The sequence below is a fragment of the Nothoprocta perdicaria genome, unplaced genomic scaffold (genome assembly GCF_003342845.1).
Source record: "Nothoprocta perdicaria isolate Ctin4 unplaced genomic scaffold, notPer1 scaffold_45, whole genome shotgun sequence".
NCBI lineage: Eukaryota > Metazoa > Chordata > Aves > Tinamiformes > Tinamidae > Nothoprocta > Nothoprocta perdicaria.
The window spans coordinates 2,627,802-2,649,147 of NW_020455699.1; the positions used below are offsets into that span (position 1 = coordinate 2,627,802).

General features: G+C 36.7%; 1 protein-coding gene across 2 annotated transcripts in view; it reads right to left on the bottom strand.

Moving 5' to 3' along the window:
• The window catches only part of FBN2 (fibrillin 2), a 161,380-nt gene that overhangs the window by 63,321 nt on the left and 76,713 nt on the right, over window positions 1–21,346 (bottom strand). For both annotated transcript variants that reach the window (XM_026046565.1, XM_026046564.1), the window contains exons 16-20: window positions 18,022–18,174; window positions 17,087–17,140; window positions 13,857–13,982; window positions 11,652–11,777; window positions 3,667–3,786 (exon numbers count right to left, since the gene is read on the bottom strand). In XM_026046565.1, coding sequence (XP_025902350.1) covers window positions 3,667–3,786; window positions 11,652–11,777; window positions 13,857–13,982; window positions 17,087–17,140; window positions 18,022–18,174 — 579 coding nt within the window. The remainder of the gene's footprint in view (window positions 1–3,666; window positions 3,787–11,651; window positions 11,778–13,856; window positions 13,983–17,086; window positions 17,141–18,021; window positions 18,175–21,346) is intronic.

Below are 21,346 nucleotides of genomic sequence, written 5' to 3' on the forward strand. Positions count from 1 at the left end.
AATTTTCACAGTCCTCAATCTGTCTTTAACAGTCCAGATGAGGGTTAACCTCCCCAGAGGATCGCTGTTACAAGATTAAAGGAAGACATAACACAGAAAGTTACTGACGGCATCTGCTCTTGCCTAGCCATGGAACAGATATGTGCCCTCTTCTCAGATGTCCCGCATTTGAGGGACTTGCAGGGAGTAAAGGCCCTTCAATGGCTATTTTAAGCTGAATGTAGGCTGGGGTCCATACATTGGATGGTTCTGCTTTATGTTATCAAAATGCTTCCATTGCTTCATTCACTAGAAATGTCTTGAACACAGTGTTATTCATTTTTAGTAGACAACTTTATAGGACCAAAAAGTCAAAATACTATCTCAAAAATGATTTAAACGATACAAATTAGCAAGTGACTATCCTCACACCAGCTGCATGTAGATTATCCTGCCAAAGTCCACTTGTCTTATCTCTGTTCAGGCTATGAGTTAATTTCCTTTATTTTACACAATCCCTCCTAGTCCAGACAAAATTTACAAAGGGCAGTCACTGTGACTTTTTCTTTGGTGAAATATTTGTTATTCAGCATCAAAGCATTCTTTCTGCTTTTCCTATCCCTTTGAAGAAGAACATATGCATACTATAGGCAGATGGCAGCCTACTGCTTTGTCCACTGTATGAACTCCACAAATATGGACTAAAAATGCATAAAAATCAAACATTATATGTATATATATATATATCTCAAATATATATATAGTGGCATTATTACTGCCTACATCATGTAACTGTAGTATGTATGTGTAATTCTCAAAATGGCAATGCAACACTTTTACCTGAACAGGTGTGATTCAAAAGCAATTCCACTCCTCACACTTAAGCGGAGTTCACCCTCAGTATTGCAAATACGCTGRTGCAAAAGCAAAAGGAAAGTAATACAATTCAAGATTTATGCTAAATGCTTTTGCAATAACTGCTGAACTTAGGCTTATATATTTGCTGGASGTCTGAACTCAATTTTGCACTCAAACGTTGTGTCTTGAACCCTTGCTATAATTGGAACGAGTCATTTTTTCCTGTACCTATTCAAGTTCAYAGAAAAGGACAAATGCTTACATCTATGCTTAATTTTTGCATGCTGAATGGATATAAATGGCTCACACCACTCAGTTCCACAACCTTACTACTGAGCACACTGAGCAAAGGAAACAGAGTTAGCAGCAGATTGAAGTCCTCYGCTCACAATCTGCATAAATCACATCCATTAGCCACATAATTCTCCATGTCTCAATGTATGATATAGACATGATGACATAGACAGGACGATATATCCATGTCACACATAGGCAAAATGAATTTAATGTGCCTCAGATACTACTTCAATATGCAAAACTGCAGTGAAAGTCAGGAATAACCAGCTAACTAGCAGAGCAAATACATGAGCAATAAATTGTTAAAGCACAATTAATAGTCACGCAGTGCYAGTCTTTTTCATCGCTGTACTATTGTCATCTGATTTTACTGATTTAAATTTAAATTATTTTAAAGTTAAATAATTYATCTTTCCATTAAATAAATAAATAAAAAATAATGTAGGACTTAATCTCACCTTTGATACTGAAAAAAATTAGGAAAGTGAAACTWCAAGAAGGGTCAAAGTCAAGATGACATATTTGTATTTTTACATTACCTTATTCTGATCATTTTTTTATGAAGAATATAATGCATTTCCATGTTATTTCCATACCAGAAAACCATTTTTGTTGGTTTTGTGCTGACTTTTACGTTGGCACAAGCRCTTTTTATCTGATGGTGCAATAATGGTTCACAGGAGCAAGCAGCTAAGAAAACTGGGGCAAATGCATTCAGTMAACATGACTTTACAGAGGTAATATGGGGACATATCTTTCTCTGTTGTAGAGACTTAAGACAGCACAACTTTGACAGGAGTGCTTTGTAAGTTTTTCCACATAATAAACTGCTTATAACCTTCAGCTCCTTACTCATGATTTAATATGTCAGTCTGCTCTTCTTTCATCACTACAAATTCTAATGGGAATTTTGCCAAGGTAAGACAACTTACAACAGGACTTTAACTGTATAGATCTATATTTTTTAACATGATCTGTACTTTGGATCCTTCTGTCCCAGCATACTTTCACTTGCAGTACAGAAACTTTATCCTGAGAGAATGTTGGTTAACGTGAATGGTGACATGATTAGACTCACAGTGGCTCCTGTCCTTAAAKTTGTACTCTGACTGTTCAAATGTTTATTTTGCTGAAATTTTGTTTCATTCATCACTCCTACTCAGGTTGAGTAAGATCTTACTCTGTACGCATTCCAGTGGAATTGCCCCATAAATTAAATCCAGACCATAGCTAGAATTAGGCCCTTAGTGAACATGCAACATCTTTGTATGTGATAACAGAAGAAAGTTTAAAAATAAAACAGTACAAAAAAAGAACATAGTTTCCTATGTATCTATCACAAAAATGTACTGATGTAAAAGAGAACGAAAGCAATACTAAGTGAATAAACCTGTGATACTACATGAAATCTCAGACTTAGGTGTAGCAGTAACATTCCCTTATAAACCATGCTGAAGAGATATGGGCAGACTCTACCAGTAAACAGAAACTCGAGACTTTACCTTCAATTTCTTGTCTTTAGAAAATTTTGACAGGGCAAGGGAGTTGAACCAGACAGAGCAAGGAAGGACATCAGACAAAACCAACATCTGGTAAAGCTAAGATTTAGATATAAGCATCATTTAGACAGCAGTGGCACTCTAGTCTGACATACCACAGTGAATTAAATTATGCTATAAACATGTGCATATGCATATAAACAACGGCAGCCTGTGACTACCTGATGAGGGCAGATGTCTTCAGCCCTTTAAGTTCCTCAAGAAAGGGCGACAACTGTTGCTGCTGGCTCTAGAAAAATCTTTGTGCTGATCTGCTTTCCTTCAATGCCATAACATTCTTAGTAAAATATACTATTTTTATATATATGTACAYACAAATACACACAGGTATTTTTTATTTTATTTATATAGCTAGSTAAATACACAAATGTGTGTATTTATCATGTCACTGATGTAGAAAAATGGATCCTGATAAATTCAGACCTGTGTTACTTTCCCTTATTTATCGTCTTTCTGTAAAAAGAGGTAAAATATGAAATTGTGCAGAAGCCACAGCAACTTCATAAGAGCTAGGAAGGCCAATCTCCACAGTTTATGCTTTCATATCATCTGCTTGTTCTAAGTAGATGTTACTCCAGTAACACTTACTTTCTCATCTTAGATTTAAAAGTGGTTCAGTGGCCAAGAACTGAATTGGCAACCTCCTCCACAATTTCCAATTCTCAAGTCCAATACTAAGAACTTGTGCATCTACTCAWACCCTGTTTTCAGGGAGAATTATGATAATTCATATTAGGAACAACATCTCCCCACTGGTTTTCATCAATCAGTACTCAATAATTTACTCTCACTATGTTTAGGACATCTACTTGTGCTATGTTTGGCTCTCATGGAAGCAGTCAAACCTAACTATTCGATTAGAAACACTGCAGTCTTCTTCAAACAGGAATTACCAGAACACATTATTTCCTTCCTTGTTAACCAACATGATAGATGTTTTTCCTGTTAGAAAGAAAAAAAACAGAAGGCTCACCTATGCAGATTAGTCCAGTAGAGTCCAGCTTGCTGCCAGGCGAACATTCACAATTGAAAGAACCAAGATTGTTCCTGCAGGCGCCATTGACACATGGGTTGCTTTCACATTCATTTATATCTATAATCCAGAAAGGAAAGATACTTTTAGAAGTATGATTAACTTATGGAAAGTATTATACAATATAAAAACTGCTATGAACCAGGATTTGACAGAGTATCTGGTATATTTGACTTTTTTCTTTCTTTTTGTTTTTTTGAAAGTATGGCACACAAAGATGTAGCAGAAGCTGTTTACTATGTATGCGCACGTGTATGTGAGTACATATTTTGAAAGTGTTATTTAAATGTCTCTTTTTTTTTTTTTTTTTTTTGGTAACTCCCAAGAACTTAGACTACAAAGTTTTACAGTGTCAATTACAACAGTCCAGTGAGAAATCAAAACTTTTCTTCCTTGGAAAGTAATGCACTGCCAGCCACAACATGCTGTGCACAAATAAAGACCTTATTGTTTCTGTCATTTATGGCTCCATGAGGCTTTGGAAGAATTAAGAAAACCCTGTCAGAAACAAAATATTACAATCCTGGCTGCAATTCTCTAGTCCTGGAAAGCATTCAAGAAATAAGAGTTGAAGCTGGAATACTGTAAATGGTACTTCTTTAGCCCCTAACTCCTTCTATTTTTTAYCCCGTGAGTTTTCTAAGCCTGTTCACATGTAAGAATAGGTTCTTTGCKGACAGTAATATTTGATGATTTTTTTAAGTGAAATTAGTTTTAAAATGAAAACAATACTAGCAAATTCTTTCAAAGAACAATTGCAGATGAATATCCACCACTTCTTCCTGAGCTCAACCAATTTCATTTTTTGATTTGGATCCTAAATGAAGTCATACATTCTAATCCAACCAGACAGCTCCTTTGGCGGGCCAGAAATGAAACTGTTTAACATATGCTTATGTGCTCCAGGAGTCCTTAAGTAACACTGTGAGATTTGTAAACTAAAACAGCCTGATACAAAATAATTAAAAATTAATTCAGCATCTTCTTAAGCATGGGAAAAACTAATAGCATTAATGAATCATTTTTAAGATAGATCAAAATACTCCCTTCCTCTTGAACAACTCACACAAAAGGTACTATTTGCTGTCTGGTACAGTACGATGAAGCAAGCCTTCATTACACTAGACATTTATTCTTTCAAGGAATTTTGAGGTCATAGGAAAAAATATGTCTTTAAAATATTCATCAAATTACATGTGTATTATTAAAAAAGGAGTGATGGAAAATACCTAGAAATCATAAAACTTAGGAAACTGATTTCTCTTTTCATCCGACAATAAAGCACTTCATTCAAAGGCCAAATTTCACAGTCCCGTTAATCAATGAGTTTAACTACCTACACAGAGCCATGAGGACTTGTCCTTGAGTGCCAGAAAGTTTTTGAATGGTGAGGGTTTTTTCTTAGTGAAGTCAACTCTAAACTTGTGAATTATCCAGTCTGCACATTATTCACACCACAGGTGCAGAGACATCAAAAAGAGTGCTTATTAGGTCAAGGCAGAGCATTAAATGAACATGTATCTACAGCATCTAAGGCTGGCTGTACTGGGCTAACGGTGCAGCTAGAAATCAAGCCGATAAACCCCAACCCACAATGATGGCTCTGCATTACCGTAAGCACTGGATGTTGTGTTCTGCAGGGCATTATGCAGTTTCTATATTTGCTTGCAAACAGCCCACTTAGGTTGTATTATTTCAGGCTCAYTCCTTGCCCACCACAGCCAATGCTAGCTTATTAAGTCAAGCGCACCACTGCATAGGGTTGTAGAGTGCATTCCTACTCACACTACCTCTGCACTAACCTGATGCAATATCAGTATTAGAATAGAGATATTTGAGTAGATCTACAAGAGCCATCTTAATTTTGGCAGATCCTGCTCTAAACTTCAGTAAATGAGCCCCTGTCTATTCCAGAAAGCCTTCTAGAGAGATTGCGAATGATTCTCTGCTTTGCATCCCACGTAAGTAATTTTCAAACTTGTATCACCGAAAGTTTTATTATCCAGGGCACGCATCCTGCTTTCCTAACCTGTCTCTCTCTAGCTAGCAATACCTGTTAACGAAGAGTCCTGGTATTATGGAGAAATCATATATCACAGATCCACAGAACCACATATTGGTTGAGGTTGGAAGAGACCTCTAGAGCTCATCTAGTCCAACCCCCTGCTCCAGCAGGGACACCCAGAGCAYGGGGCACAGGGYGGCATCCAGGCGGGTTTGGAAGATCTCCAGAGAAGGAGACTCCACARCCTCCCTGGGCAGCCTRTGCCAGGGCTCTGTCAYCCTCACAGTAAAGAAGTTCTCCTTCACATGGAGATAGGACTTTCTGTGTTTCAACTTACACCCATTTCCCCTTGTCCGGTTACCAGCCACCACTGAGAAGAGTTTGGCCCCTTCCTCCCTACATTCCCTGTTCATGAAGTTATGCATATTAATTAGATCCCCATATCTTGTTCCTATGATAAGAAATAGATTWCACAGAGGCACAGAAGTCATCTTAAATATGTACTATATGTTGAATAARTCTCAGTATAGAAATGATTTAGGAGAAAGATACTTTTTTTTTTTTTTCCTCTTTTCCATCTGCCATCTYGCTTTCTACAGTTTGACTAGCTTTAAAAATGAGACAAAAAATGAAAAGGACAGGCAAACTACATTAAGATCATATATATAGCTTCCCTGTCAAAGGCATTAAATGTTCACTGACTCTTCTGATACAACAATATCAAATTAAATACGTTGGTAACAAAACAACTGAAGAAATGGTTCTTCACTTAACAGATAGTGAAGCTGGACTTTGCCCTAGAATTCTATAATCTTGCATGAGTCAATAGCAGTATGGACAAGCTCAGGCAAGAGCAATCAAGTGAGATTTAATAAATGCAAAGATCCTCTTTCTAGCTTAGCAAGTCCCCAAACTACTAACTGTTAAAGATTCAAAAATGATTTGTGGAAAATAATATTTTATGCCTCCTTTATCATTATGTCTAACACTGGGAAACAAGGAATCTTTGATCAGACCTCGTATTACTGTTTTTATGTCCAGCATAATACTTTGTCCAGCCAAGAACAAGTGGCAATAGCTCCTCCTTGCTCTTCTCATACATCAGTTATAGTCATTGACTGTAGTATTTGGTGAAGTCTACCTTCTAAAGACACACTGCAGCATAGAAAAATGATGGAAGAAGTTTCCTTAGACTCCACACTTCACAACTTGTGCAAAGAACAAAGTCCAGCACATTACTAAATTTATTCCTTATATCTGCCTTGATCTTCTCCTCTGAATTCTCTTGCCTCAAGGTGAGAATCTCCACAGTAGCTTAAGTCAGGTTTTTAAGTGTTACCATGGTCCACCTTCCACCCCTGTCAGTTCAGATGCAGAGCTGTCACTTCCTCACATTTTCAATATTTATGTGATCCCGCAGCAGTTCAACTGAGTCAACTAAGAAAGCTAAAAACCAAGTATGTTTTAGAGGGTTGTTTTTGGTAAGCACTGGTTCATGAATAAGCTCCATGATGAATCTGATGAGATTGTTTAGATCATCTGGAACTATTTGCAGACACAGGTCAGTCAATTTGCCCTGTTATTGCCTTTTCCCAATAAATCAAAATTAAGTCCACTTGTGATAGCATCATCTTCTAACTCCGCACAATCTTAGTCCATCAGAGGATTCATTTTCAACACAAAAGAATGGGATTTCTACTTTCAACTACGAGTCAAATAAAGGGAAATCCCCATGCTGAACCAGATGTGATCACTGGCACAGAATCTTTGAGGCTCAGTAAGTTGCTATGGAGCACATGTAAACTCAAGCTTGTAATTTGCTCAAATATGAGTAGATATTTAGATGAATAAAGAGGCATCATCCTGACACAACAATTCTGATAAAGTTTAAGCTGCAAAAGCATGCAGTGCCTGCAKGTTTTTAAAGAAAAGGTCACAGGTTTTACATTTTTTAAGTATACAAAACATGTTTCCACTAGCTACCCATACTTGGAAATGAACAAAATCTTTTTTATAGGTCAAATGGTTAAATTCCAGCAAAGACATTTACAACTGAAAGTAAGAGATTTGCAYGGAAAGTGTCATGTGATTTTAACTGGTAGCCTAACTAGACTCACGTATACATACACAACCAATGTACAACATCAAATAGGTAMGCATATAGCTACCACCATCTCGAACATGATTTGTACTTATAAATGCAAACTATTTTAGGTTATTATTCCTAGCTATAATTTTCCCTGATCCTTTCACTAAGTTGCTTCCAGTAAGGTAAGACTTGGATAATTGAATAAAAGTTTGGAGTTTACAAGAAAGTTGGACCTTCAGGGCCCTGAACCTGAAAATACTTCCAGGCACACTCAAATATCCTTGTATAACTCTATGCAGAATAAATTCTTCTCACCATTTAATTCAGTCCCACAGTYGGAAGTCAGTTCCCAAATGGAGATTAATGATAAGTGAATATATGGAGATAAAGGGACCAAAGCATCTACAGTACAACACTCTGTGAAGAGAAAAGCTGTTCTCCTGATTTCATGGGCTGTATGTGCTTTTCATTCTCTGGCACCAGGCAAATGAAAGGAAGGAAAAAAACAATTCAAATCAAGCATCTAGCAAAAACTGGGAAGAACTTAATCATAGTACATCTAACTCTTCTGCTTTCTGGACCAGGAGATTTTTTATTTCAAGACAAGCCAAACAACTTARTCTCTATTTCTGAAAAAAAATGGGCTGAATATGTATCTCACCTTGATGAGAGAAGTGCCTCTCATGGTGGGTGGCTGTGCCACATTTGCATAAAGGGAAGTTCAGGTTAGGAATTAGGAAAAAAAACCTACATGGAAAAAGTGATGAAGCATTGGAAAAGGCAGCCCGGGGAAAGCAGTGGAGTCAGTGTTCCTGGCAGTGTTACAAACTGTGTAGATGAGGTGCTTTGGGACCTGTTTTATTAGGCACGGTGTTGAGGAGCTTACAGTTGGACTCCATGATCTTGAAGGTCTTTTCCAAAGATAATGATTCTATAATTCTGTGAATATAGCTGAGTCAATCTACAAGGTTGCTGACATCCACCAAGCACATTTCCTTCCCCTCTCTTCCTCCTTCTTTGTCTCCCTGTCTCAGTTCAAACCTTTCTCTAGTGGCAATGCCAACTCTTCATGGATCCTATAGAAAAATATTTACTATTCATTCCCTGTGATGAGAACAGCAGAAGCATACAGCCAAGAACGGGGCTGGGGAAAGTTGTATCACTGAACTATGCTCTTCATTTCACTTGGTACTGATACAGGCGAAGGAACAACCATCCAATCTCTTTTTAAGGATAAAAATAGGGAGAGTTTTCACAGAAGACTGGAGTATGCACATCTGGAGGCACTAAATTGTCTTGAATCAGTATGGTTCTTTATAAAATGACGATGTGACTATGTTTTATACCCCTAATCCTGAAAAAAAATCATTTTTTACTTTCTGCATTTGATACACTTTGGCGCTATCTAAGCCCACAAACAAGCAACTCGATGTTTCAGGGTATTAAWAAGTTTTTAATATTGCACTACTTTCCAAAATTCCCATTCAGAAAAAAAAAGTATGTAAGGATGAATGCAGTATACCAACACTGTTTTGCTGAATTTGGGCAAGGGAGTATCTTATGCACAATGTAAACAAATGCCAAAAAAATTGTTTTTGTACATATGAAATGCTAATTTTAACAACAAGGAGCAAAGAAAAAAAAAAGACTTTAGATTTTAATACTGCAAAAAAAGCAACTATACATAAAAGCAACTATATATACCAGAGAGTCTTTTCTTTAAAACACTTTTTCTTCTAAAGTGAGTATATGTTATAAATGCCATAGGAACAAAAATTGAAACAGTCCACTGTACATTCCTGGAAATAAACTTCAAAGCACATCTGGTTTACATTTAACTAGTTATGTCACTGGAAACACAATCTAAACCATAGAGCTTGTTGTAAAAATTTCAACTTTCACAGACTCTGAAGGTTCGAACAACTCCCGTCTGCACCCCTTTGGCAATGAATTGATAAAAATGTTCAATTGAACTATAAATAAAAACAGAAAGGKTTTTGCTATTTTTTCACCGTTACTGATGACAGTCATATTAATTAAAAATATACCRATGAGTACTACGCATCTGATCAATCTCAGAACACAACACAAAGCTACTGTCCAGAGCAATCTTTTACAACTAGCGAGCTTGTRACTCTGAAGTGAATTACTTAGGGTTTCTTTGGAAACAGAATTTGGATGGAAGGAAATGAATTTATTCCTCAAACTGCCAAGCCACTCAACTTTAGAAAATGTGTAATAGCTTTTACAGTTTTTATGGAGAACTTTAGGCCAAGCCATTCCTGAATCCTCTCTTTTTTTCTTGCCCAGTCAGTTATATCTACATTTCAATATAACTGCTAGACTCAAGATAGAGATGATATATTCTTCATAACTCATGTTTGCAAGCTAATATATTCTGCAATGTCTAAAGGAACTGAAAATCCTTCAGATTCTGTTGCAGAGAAACAGTAAACAAAGTATTTTAGGATGATCACTTTTAAATATCAATGTTCAGAAAGAAAATAWGATCATAAGTCTGCAGTTACAATGAATCACTTTTTTTACAAAGGAGAAAATAGATTTTTCTTAACACTAATAAAATACAGCTTATTATTATAAATAATAATTAATGTGGAGTTCATTTTGTTATCATCACTCAGCGCTCAGCAGAYATACGAGATTCAGAAACGTAGTTCAGAAAAGCACAAAAGGTGTTCTATGGAGGAGATAGCRAAGTGTAGCAAACTTCTCAGCAGCAATCTAAACCTGATCTAAACCAGGAAAAGGAGATCAGGTAGGGCCTCAGCTATATTGTTCTAGAATCTTTTGGAATACTGAATTAGATTATTTCATTAGTCTTTGCATTATTCATAGCACAAATACTATAAATATATTCAAATACACATTCTTTTATAAGCATCTAAAAAATGCCAACATTTCTAGTTAAAAAAAGAAAATGAGAGATTAAATGCACTAATTAAATGCACTAACTCCCCCAAAAGAACAAACAAAAATCTGAATAGCCTTACCTACGAGCTCAAAGGCCTTTCCAGTAACTATTCTTTGCTGAAGGAATATATTTAAATTTACACAACAACACAATTAAAGAAGGTTTTGTGTTCATTCTCTACCCTTAATTCATGTCTTATCCACTTGTAAAAATGGCAGGACCTGTTTTATGAGGCAACCGTCACACGTTCTGTACTGTGCTAGTCTAAACAAATAGTATATGCTCACTCATCATACTTTCACTAATGACAACACACTGGTAGTATTAGATATGCACTGGTTTTCTGTTAGATAAAACACTGAAGTTGCCATGTTCCTTAGAATAATTATCTAAGGTGATGTTAAAAGTGAGACTTGTAGAAGTATCTTCTCACATGCTTTCTCTATTTTAACCTAATTATTAAAAAGAAAAAAATGAGCAGGGGCAAGTCCTATGGCCCTGTAAACAGATGCTAGGCATTCAGACAACATACAAAAAATACTAAGAATCCATAGGGTATGATACAAGAAAAAGCCCTGAGAAAGTGCTACAAATCTATAATCTTTAATATATAAGAAGAAATTTAAATTTTACAAATGGCCTTTGAAGCACATATGTTTTCAAATATAAAGTAACGTAATTCCTTTTGAAAGTAAGGGGTGAAGAGGTGAATGATTTGATGCTGCCAAAAACTGAATCATTTTGTGAGATGTTTTGAGTGTGCGTACATGTTCACTTTCCAAAGAGCGAACTCGTCTTCTTCTGATGRCTTTTGACATCAGCATGAATCTTTTCTGATCATTTAACCTTAAATAATGAGTAATAAAGCTCTGGCAAACAGCAGCTCACAAAACTCTCACCTTCACACGTGTCTGTCTCAGTGCTGAACACGTAACCCTTCGGACAAGTGCAGCCATAACTTCCAGGGGTGTTTCGACAGAGCCCATTGTCACACAGCAGGCCATTCACTGAACATTCATCAATGTCTGGAAAAAGATCGGTTGGACTCATCAGTGAAAGCAAATACCCTGGGTTGCCTTCTCCTACCCTGTTGCTTTCAGCAGCAACAATTATGTTGCCACATTTTTACAGTAGTAGTTTAGCAAGAATTCTTAGCTTCAAAAGACATTCAATTTTATTATTATCAAAAAATCTATTTTACATTGAAAGATTTTCACTAGCAAGCTGTGAACATATCTCATGTTCAGTCTTACAAAGACCACTGTGTTTTTCCCGGAGAGACTTTGGGATCTTAGTTAATTATATGACTTTATTAGTAACACTATGTCATAATGGTCTATTTTGTTTTCAAATCAGCAAAGTGTTCAAAATATTTAAAGCGTTGTGGATTTTTTTTTTTTTATTTTGCAAGTAAGGATGCATTAGATTACTGCTCTAATCCTGTTCTCTGTGAAAAATGTGTGTCACTATCCACGAAGGGAATATAACCGGACTATACATATATATGGCTTGTAAATAACTTGCTTTTAAAACAAGTGAGGTACTTCTATCTGAGCGGAAACAATTATAGTATTTTGAGTAAAATGCTTATATTTAAGAATAAATGCATTCTCACAGTTATTTTAAAGTATATCATCATATAGATCTATACCTGTATCAGCACCTACAAAATCTCAACTCTAGGTTAATAAAATTACATGACATAAAAATAAATTTGAAAAAGAAATATTATGCAAACTATTAAAAAAGTCCAGTTTTCTACTGGAGTTTTCTACTGGATCTTTTGGCATTTCCTGACAAACGGTCTTATTTGGGGCATTTACAAAGTCATTAACTCTAAAACTTCTTAACTCAAGTAGATGAAAAGAAACACTTCTATTACTTTATGTTTTCTTTGTATCATGAGGTAGGAATGTTTGGTATTAAAACTATACCATAATTCATAGTCCGGGTTTTCCTTACAAAGAATGGTGTGGTTTTGTTGACTGGTAAGTCAGTAAATGTTCCAATGTCAAGAGCAATAATTCCTAGAAATAACCAGGTGAGATGGTTTGATGATACTTAAAATTTTCTAATGGGTTTGGATATATGTCCCTTAGTTACTTATGCAAATACATTCATAAGTTCACTTTTCTGTTAAAAATTAYATTGAGTCTATAAGCTGTATTACTGTACAATGTGCATATGCTATAACATGCTTACTGTTTTCATATAAAAATTCCCAAATGAAAAAAAATACTGAATTTCACATATGAGATGAAATAGGTAAACAATATAGTATATAAAGAGTGCAATATATAACACATGCATCTTAGGCTGGATGGTCCTTAAAGCTTATAGGAAATGTATCTAGATACTATAATGAGGTCTGGTATACATCAAACTCAAACTAYAAATAACTTCACAATTAAAACACTTTTAAGCAAATGTTTACTTTACATTGGCAACCTGAAAGAACATCCTGAGGAATAAGAGTGGGCCCACTATTCAGGTATAACCTGGGAAATTCTAAGAGTGGAACATTGCTTTCTTCACAAGCTCAAACATTTGGAAATTACAGGATTTAATATGAAGCAATCCACTGAGCAATATTCATGGAACTTAGGCACATTAAGAATTACTGCGTGCTGCAGGGACTGTGTACRTGGGTCACTAGCTGTTGCTAATTATTATGATAGTAGCTACCTGTTATATTTTAACATGCTAAGTTGTACCCTTCATATCTTGGCAAATTGCCATCCAACTCCGAAACAGGTCTACTTTAACAAGCACTAAGGAATATGGAGCTCTTTAGCAGTATGCATTAAAACATACACAAACACACCCATGAATATAAGAAAATTAATTTCTAATTGCAGTGATATTTCCCACCTACGTTTTCCAGAAAAATACTTATTAAAAAGTAAAAAATAACAGAAAGATATACAAGTAAACACATTGGCTATGCAATGACTGAGAAAAGGAGTTTCACCCTAGATTTTGTGTGCTTTCATTTTAGCTATATGTAGGTTACAAGGAAGACACGTAATTAAGTTCTACGCATTAAAAGCTGCATGAATGTAGCAATGAGTTATTTGACAATAAAAACTAATCATACAACTTACCGACACAGTTCCTTCCAGAAGGATCAGGTTCATAGCCACTGTTACAGTTACAACGATAGCTGCCACGTAAGTTTTCACAAATTCCATTGGAGCAAATATCAGGATCCAATGCACACTCATTAATATCTGTATTAATACAAGACAGAATATAAAGGAATAAATAACTACATACCAAAAGAAATGAAAAGTGATAAATACAGACAAACTGAGTGGAGCATCTGACATGCTGGAGGTTGGGACTACCATTCAGAGCAAGGTTATTGCAGTGGTCAATGTACTAGTCAATGTACTAGTCAATGTACTAGTCCTCTCCACTTAACACAGGTGAGACAACATCTGAAATACTGTGTCTAGTTTTAGGCCACTCAATCCAAGAAAGATACCAACAGATTTGAAAGAGTCCAGAAAAGGTTTGCTAGGCTCATTGAAGGGCTGAAACTTGTGATGTGTGGGAAGTGACTGAGGTAAATGGGCTTGTTTAGCCAGCAAAAGAGAAGACTAAAGGGAGGTGTAATAATAGTTTTCTGATGTTTTACAGGTGGTCACAGAGAAGATGAAGTCAGATCCTTCTCTGAGGTGCACAATGACAGGACAGAAGACAAATCAGGAGTTACAAGAGGGGAAAATCTATCTGGATATAGGAAAGAAAATCTTCCCTATGAAAGTGGTTAAGCACTTGAGTAAATCCCCTGAAGAGGTAGTGAGAACTCTCCATCTTGAACATTTTCCCAACTCAGCAGGACAAGAACTTCAGAAACCTGACGGAAGTCTGAAATTAGTTGGAAGATGGTTTGGATGACCTACAGACATACTTTCTAAACTAAATCTATAGGACACTACGTGCATGCCAGAAAACAAACAGGCAGAGTATCTACTTTTGTACTGTGTGCCCATGGTTTAATGGTCTAGGTAAGAAGTTAGAATTTATTAGGCAATTCAAATATTTGATGATGATCAATATCACAAAATATTCAGTCTAGTATTATAGAAATTCCAACACTCATTGGAAATTTTTTTTTTCTTGGACGGACAGAATAGGATGATGAATGAGGTATATTCCCTAAATTTACAGGCCCATATAAAATTTCTGCTATAGTTGGAAAATTCCCGAATATACATATAATCTATAAGACCAAGGATATGCTATTTTTAATAGTTTTTGCCTCCAATATTAAGTTATTTTTTCSAATATGGTAGACCCATTACCTGAAACAGTTCCCTTCACAAATTCTGGAAAGAGCAGTAGGGAAGCTGGCCTATTTTTGACTCAATAAAGTGTTTATTTTATACTTGTAGTACTCAAATTTTATTAAAGACTCAATTAATTAAGTTCTCTTTAATCATAGTGCAGCCTTGATCAGAMTCTCCCCTATGATTTACATGTATTCAGATACGTTTTTGGATCATCTCTGGATTAAGCTAGAACAGCTATGAGAAATCTGAAAATTGCATAAGAAAATATAAATTTGTGTAATATTTTCAGCTTCAAGTTTTTCTTTGAGCACAAGGGTTTCTGTAGTTTATAAAGCTGTATCTTTCAGACACACCAGGCAGTGCTGCAACACTATCTCTCCTTATCATTTCACTGCTTCAAGAAGGTTCAGCTTTTCTCTTTACTTTCCATATTGAAACAAAGCTTGAGATCTCTATCTCTGTCCAGATACCTCTTATGCAAAGACATGAAAGTGCTGGACTTGTTAGTCATAAGCAGAGGGAAAGCAGCATGGATCTGGTCACTTGGCCTGCAGTTAAACTAACAAGTTTATGACAAGATCTTCATTGATAAAGTATATTCCCAGTCACTCTTACTAATCAGAAAACATGAGAGGAAAAAAAAAAAAAACAACAAAATTAGTATTAAGCATCTGGTGTAGGATCACTATCCCTCTCATTTAGGAAATATCCCTGAGTTTACACATAAATCACAGAGAGATTATAGTCTTCATGCACTTTGTGTGTGAAGACTCAAATTAGTTTTCTGGTTTTAGTAAGGAGTTCTATTTTCAAGGTCYCTAACAAAATGTATAACCTCAGTACCAGATTTCATGTGAACGCTGAGTCAGGCACTATTGGTACAACAGTTTTATGGTGCACTGCCATTAGTTCCGTATAAGATTTACAGACTCCCTAAAAGAATCTGGTGGACCTCGTATAATTCACTATATAATTCACTGAAAAAAATCTGAAAAAAATTTTACAAACTCTATGCACTTCAAATTACTTACAAGCTTGGCAAGAGATGAAASAGTGAACTCTTAAAAAAAGACAAAACAATGCCTCTGTACTTACATTATTGAACAAACACAGAATTTCTTCGGTCACAGCACTATTTTTCAAAGTAGGCTGTTACTAAGTATAGTAACAAAGGTTCTCATTCAGTTCCTGCTAGACTGAATAGAAGCCTTAAGGCTTAATGTGGATATGAACAATTTTGTTAAGAAAAAGCTATAAACATGAAATGCAGGCAAAAAAAAAAAAAAAAAAAACAGTATGCATTTTAATTTAGCTGTAACTTTATTAATTCATCTGAGAACTGGTAATAAATTTTAACACTCTCTATCACCATTCTTTCTTGAACCCTCTTTACTCATTTACAGCTGCTACACATGCAGCCCACTACCTCAGATCCAGCTCAGCTACCATTTGCAAAATCACTCCTCTTTACAGCTGGAAAAATCAGTTGATGCTTTGAACTTTCCAACACTTAAGTTCCAAAAACTAAATCACTTTCAGGATTTTTTTTAGGATTTTTTATTGTTGTTGTTCTTTTTAGTTCATCAGAGAAATGATCCCTCAACACGATCATTTGGGATCATGGGATCAGTGGAAAGAGTCCATGCACTGAATAGTGGGTATGAAGTGGAAAATCTCTCTACTATCCCAGCACACAGAAAAACAGTTGTAATATATGTGACTTCTGTCATGTCAAGATTAAAGGAGACCTATCTTGCGCCTATTCTAAACAAGCAAATACGTTGGACCTTTAAAATAGTTATGACRCTTTTTTTTTTTCAGAAATCAGAAAAAAAAAAAAGAAAGGTTGTGGGAAATTAATTCTAGCTTTTCCTTCAGACATCATTTTATTTTAAGAAAGTATTGAAAGTTTTAAAAGCAACATTTATTATCTTGAGGGAAAAGATAGTTGCTTTCCAAGTATTTTACAGAAAAAAAAATCTGAGTATTTTTCTCAAGCTGGACTCACATAGACTAAAAGAAAAAAAGCAACATACCTCTTCCATCGACAGTAATACCTATTCCGCTGCTACACAAGCCATGGAATTCAGCTGCTCGGTTGAAGCAAGAGAGGCAGAAAAAAACCCAAACGTGTTATTTGCAGGGTTTGATCTATGTCAAATCTCCTGATCTTTTTTTCCTAAAATAATTTTTGCACAATGTAACTAGCGAAATGTCAACATTCACACAAACTATTTCTAGATAATATAGCTGCATGTCTAGCACCATTCCATTCTGAAGTTTCACATATACAAAAAGATGAAATCTGATAATTCTTTTGAAGCACCAGTACAATTCCATTCTAATCTTGATGGCATTGTCTAAAGTTATTATTTTCAACCCTAGTAATTTCTACTTCACTTAATTTAAAACAGCTCACAGATGCTGCAACATCAGGATGTGATACTGAACAAAACTATTTTCCAAAATGTGATACGAATTCTAATTTCAATTACTTTTTTAACTGATCTCTGAATGTTTTTATAGATCCAATTCTTACAAAACAAAACATAAATTTCTAAATTGAAAATTACCTACACTTTTAAATTGGACTGCTTTGATTGGGAAACTTACAAGTAACTTCACTAGTGAATCTACACTTATAGCCTTTCATTAAATTGGGGACCCAGCTTCATCCCTGTCTGGGTCATGTGGTTTCATCTTAACTTTTACCACAGTCTGGCCACAGTCTCAAACTTGTTTCAGCCCAAACATTACAACATAGAAAAATACATACACTCAGTATCAAACACCAGCAAAGTGTTATTATTATTGTTGTCTTTGTCTTTTTAAAAACAAGAAAAAAAAATGGGTAGTTTCATTAAGCACACTATCCATTTCTTTTAAAGGTAATCATCTGCTTTTTTTTTTTTTTTTTTTTTTTTTAAAAAGCTATGGTCACTGCTTTATCAAAAGAAACATGAAATTTTACCTGAGTTTTTGGCAGGGCAGGGATGACATGGTTCCCCAAAACCATAATCAGGATTGGCACAGCAACATTCAGACTTTGTCACAGCACCAGGGAAAGGACGGACACATACTCCTTTTTTGATGCCTCCATAGCATGTGCTACGCATATGAGTATCTGAGGAAGAAGAAACAAAGAAATAAATTCATGTCCTTATGCTCCAAGAGAAATAAATGAATACTAATGGAGCTGGAAAGCAAAATACTGTTCAATGAAAAGTTTATACTGTCTAGATCTGCATTACTCTGCTACAACAATGATGGCATCCTTAATGTCAGTTCGCAGAAAACTTAGGTCTTGGAGCACTGCCCAGAGCACTTTGAAACTATGATACTGCGGGCAAATTTAATAACCATAAATCATAGGTTTACCATAGGACCTGTCATGGGTGACCCACAACTCTGGAACAGCTTTGTAAATCCACCATTTATCTCAATATTCTGTTTGGAAAGTACTGCAATCATAACTTGCGCACATAGATCTCATAAATACTTCCAAAATACTTAGTTATATAGAATAAATCACCAGAAGCTAGGCACTGGTAATCAGGAGTGCTGGATACTTCCAAAACCAGGACTGCTGCCTCTTACTCTACGTGCAAAACGTGAACAAAAATGCAGTCTTGACAGGGTCTTGAGACCTGAGCATTTATGAGAGACTGCTAGGCCTAAAAGAGTTAAAGGTCTTGCACTAACAATTGAATTAGTGGGTAGGATGTCAAAGAAGCCCTACCACCTGTCAGCAATTTTCACTTCATGGACACGTGAAGTAGAAAGGGCAGCAGTGGCTTGGGTATGAGAAATTTCAGATTTGTGCTAGAAAAAGTGGCCATGGCAAAAGTACCACCCTTTGGCAGAGGACTGTAAATGATGGCCAGAACACACTGGGCACAGAACACACTCATTCTCACTCTGAGTCTTACACAAAGGAAACATACTGCCATGAGAAACAGCACAGACCCAGAGCTGAGAGACTCTCTTTGCCATGTGCATAGTACCAGCCTGACAGATACTTCAATCAGCTAAACCAATCTGACTGGCTCTAGGACCAAGTCGCAGTGTGATGCCTCCTCTAACAATAGTTTTCTAGTCCTACCTCTAAAGGTTATCACTGCCTGCTGCACTTTAGATATCCTAAAGCTGGAAAGAATCTTAGGCTTTAGGTTTTTGGTTTTTTTCTTTTGATCATTCCAGAATTAGATGCCTTTTACATTTTTGTTCACAGAATAATATTAGCCAGCTTTTAACATGTGAGTTGGTAGTCCATTTAAATTTGTGTTTTAGAACTGCAGGACACAGATGGGGCAGACAGCTTTGGTTTCAGTTCCTGTACTTCTACGGGCTCTTGTGTGAGCTACAGAGAGCTACAGTTTCAATATCCCTAGGGATCAGACCAGAACATGGCTTTATAATTGTCCATCTCTCAGTAAAATTATTATGCCCTGTARCCTGAACATAATTCTGGGTGCTCTTGAACTGAGAGGATACTGACAGAATCCAGATAGATATGCACTTAAAGCTGGACCCAAAACAACAAGGAGAAGTTGCATGAGAAAGACTACTACAGTGTATGAATATCCTGTGCCAATCTCCATAAGAACTGGCAATTCCTTACATGTTCTGCCTGGTCTTTGACCACTATAAGCTGTTTCTTATAAAATGGGATAGCCTGTATATAAATATTTTCTCGTGCACTTGGTCTCCCATGGAACACACAGTTCTGGAGCRCAGTTAAATGGGGCCCAGATTTCATGGCTTGTTTCTTGCCAGGAGCTTGGTGAAGCCAACACAATTTGCTTTCACTTGACAGCAGGAAAAGATTTTTATGCTTGACAACAATCAATTATTTTTATACAAGTAATGCCTGTTCAAGTACCCTGCAAAATCTCTAGCTGTCCCACATCCTTCCCTTGCACCTCTAGAAAGTTCAGATACTACTCCGCCATGAATAATGGGACTTGGCTCACTGTCCTCACAATGAAGAGAGGACATGTCCCTATCTTCACGCCTGTGAGAGGACAGAAACAATTCAAGCAAAGGACACGGCACCACAGGAAACTGCTGAGGGAAAAAAGAGCAGAAAGCATGAGGGAAGGCCTTCAAAAACTCGAAGTTTGGGAAGCAGCTGCGGAAGGCACAGAAGTCATGAAGTTGCAAGTACGTTTTTCTTCTTTTTCTTTTCTTTTTTAATTAAAAAAAAAAGGAGTTTGGGTAGGTTTATCTGTCTAATTATGGAAAAAGTGTACACAGACTAGTGGCAGAAAAAGAAGTATTATCCTGGGAGAGAAAGAGTGGGGCAAGAAGGAGGAAGGATATGGTTGTGACAAAGCAAAGTAGAGACTGCATGGCTCCCCTCTGTACTGGAGCGGTCAGTTTTCAGAGAGCATGGAACAGACCCATTCATGATTTTTGCAGTAAGGCATTTTCAAATACTGCAGTGGTTTTACGGAGAAGGGGGCAGCCAGTACACGACATCACWGATCTTGACCAGAAATTATGGTGCTGACATTGAAGCTACAGTCAGAAAAGGTAAGGGCCTAGGAACACTAATTTTCAAAAGTAAAAGCTCAGATCAGGCTTGCTGTTACTCGAGCACCAAAGAGGTGGTGTAATGAGTTAACAGTGGATGGGCATCTTCAGCCCCATGAGACCTGYGGCTCCCCATCTTGACTCCTGCCAAACCATGCAGAACCAAAGCAAACTGTGCTTTGGTGTGCATCCCATGTCTCATCAAGAAGCCCTACAAAAAGGACTATAGCCACAAATCTCCTCTACAGCCTTGCTGTCATCACAGTGAGTCATGTTGCCAAAAGGCTGGCCAATCTCACTAGGAGAGCTTTAAACTAASCAGGAAGGGGGAAGGGGAGTGTCATATRGACTGGGGAATCAATCCTRTAAAACCTAAGCCAATGAATATCCAACAGGCCTACGGTGGTGGGGAAGTACAGCTAGGGCATGATTATAGAGGATCCTCTCTCATGCTTCCTGGGAAAAGTTCAGCCTCGATTACCTGCCTGAAATGCTTATATACCAATGCACGAAGCATGGGGAATAAGCAGGACGAACTGGAGATCTGTGTGCGGTATCAGCACCATGATCTCATAGGAATCACAGAAACGTGGTGGGATAGCTCTAATGACTGRAGCGCTGTCATGGAGGGCTATGTGCTCTTTAGGAAGGACAGGCTGGGAAGGCGAGGTGGTGGAGTTGCTCTGTATGTGAGAGAGCAACTGGAATGCATGGAGCTCAACCTGGGAGTGGATGATGAGAGGGTGGAGAGCTTGTGGGTA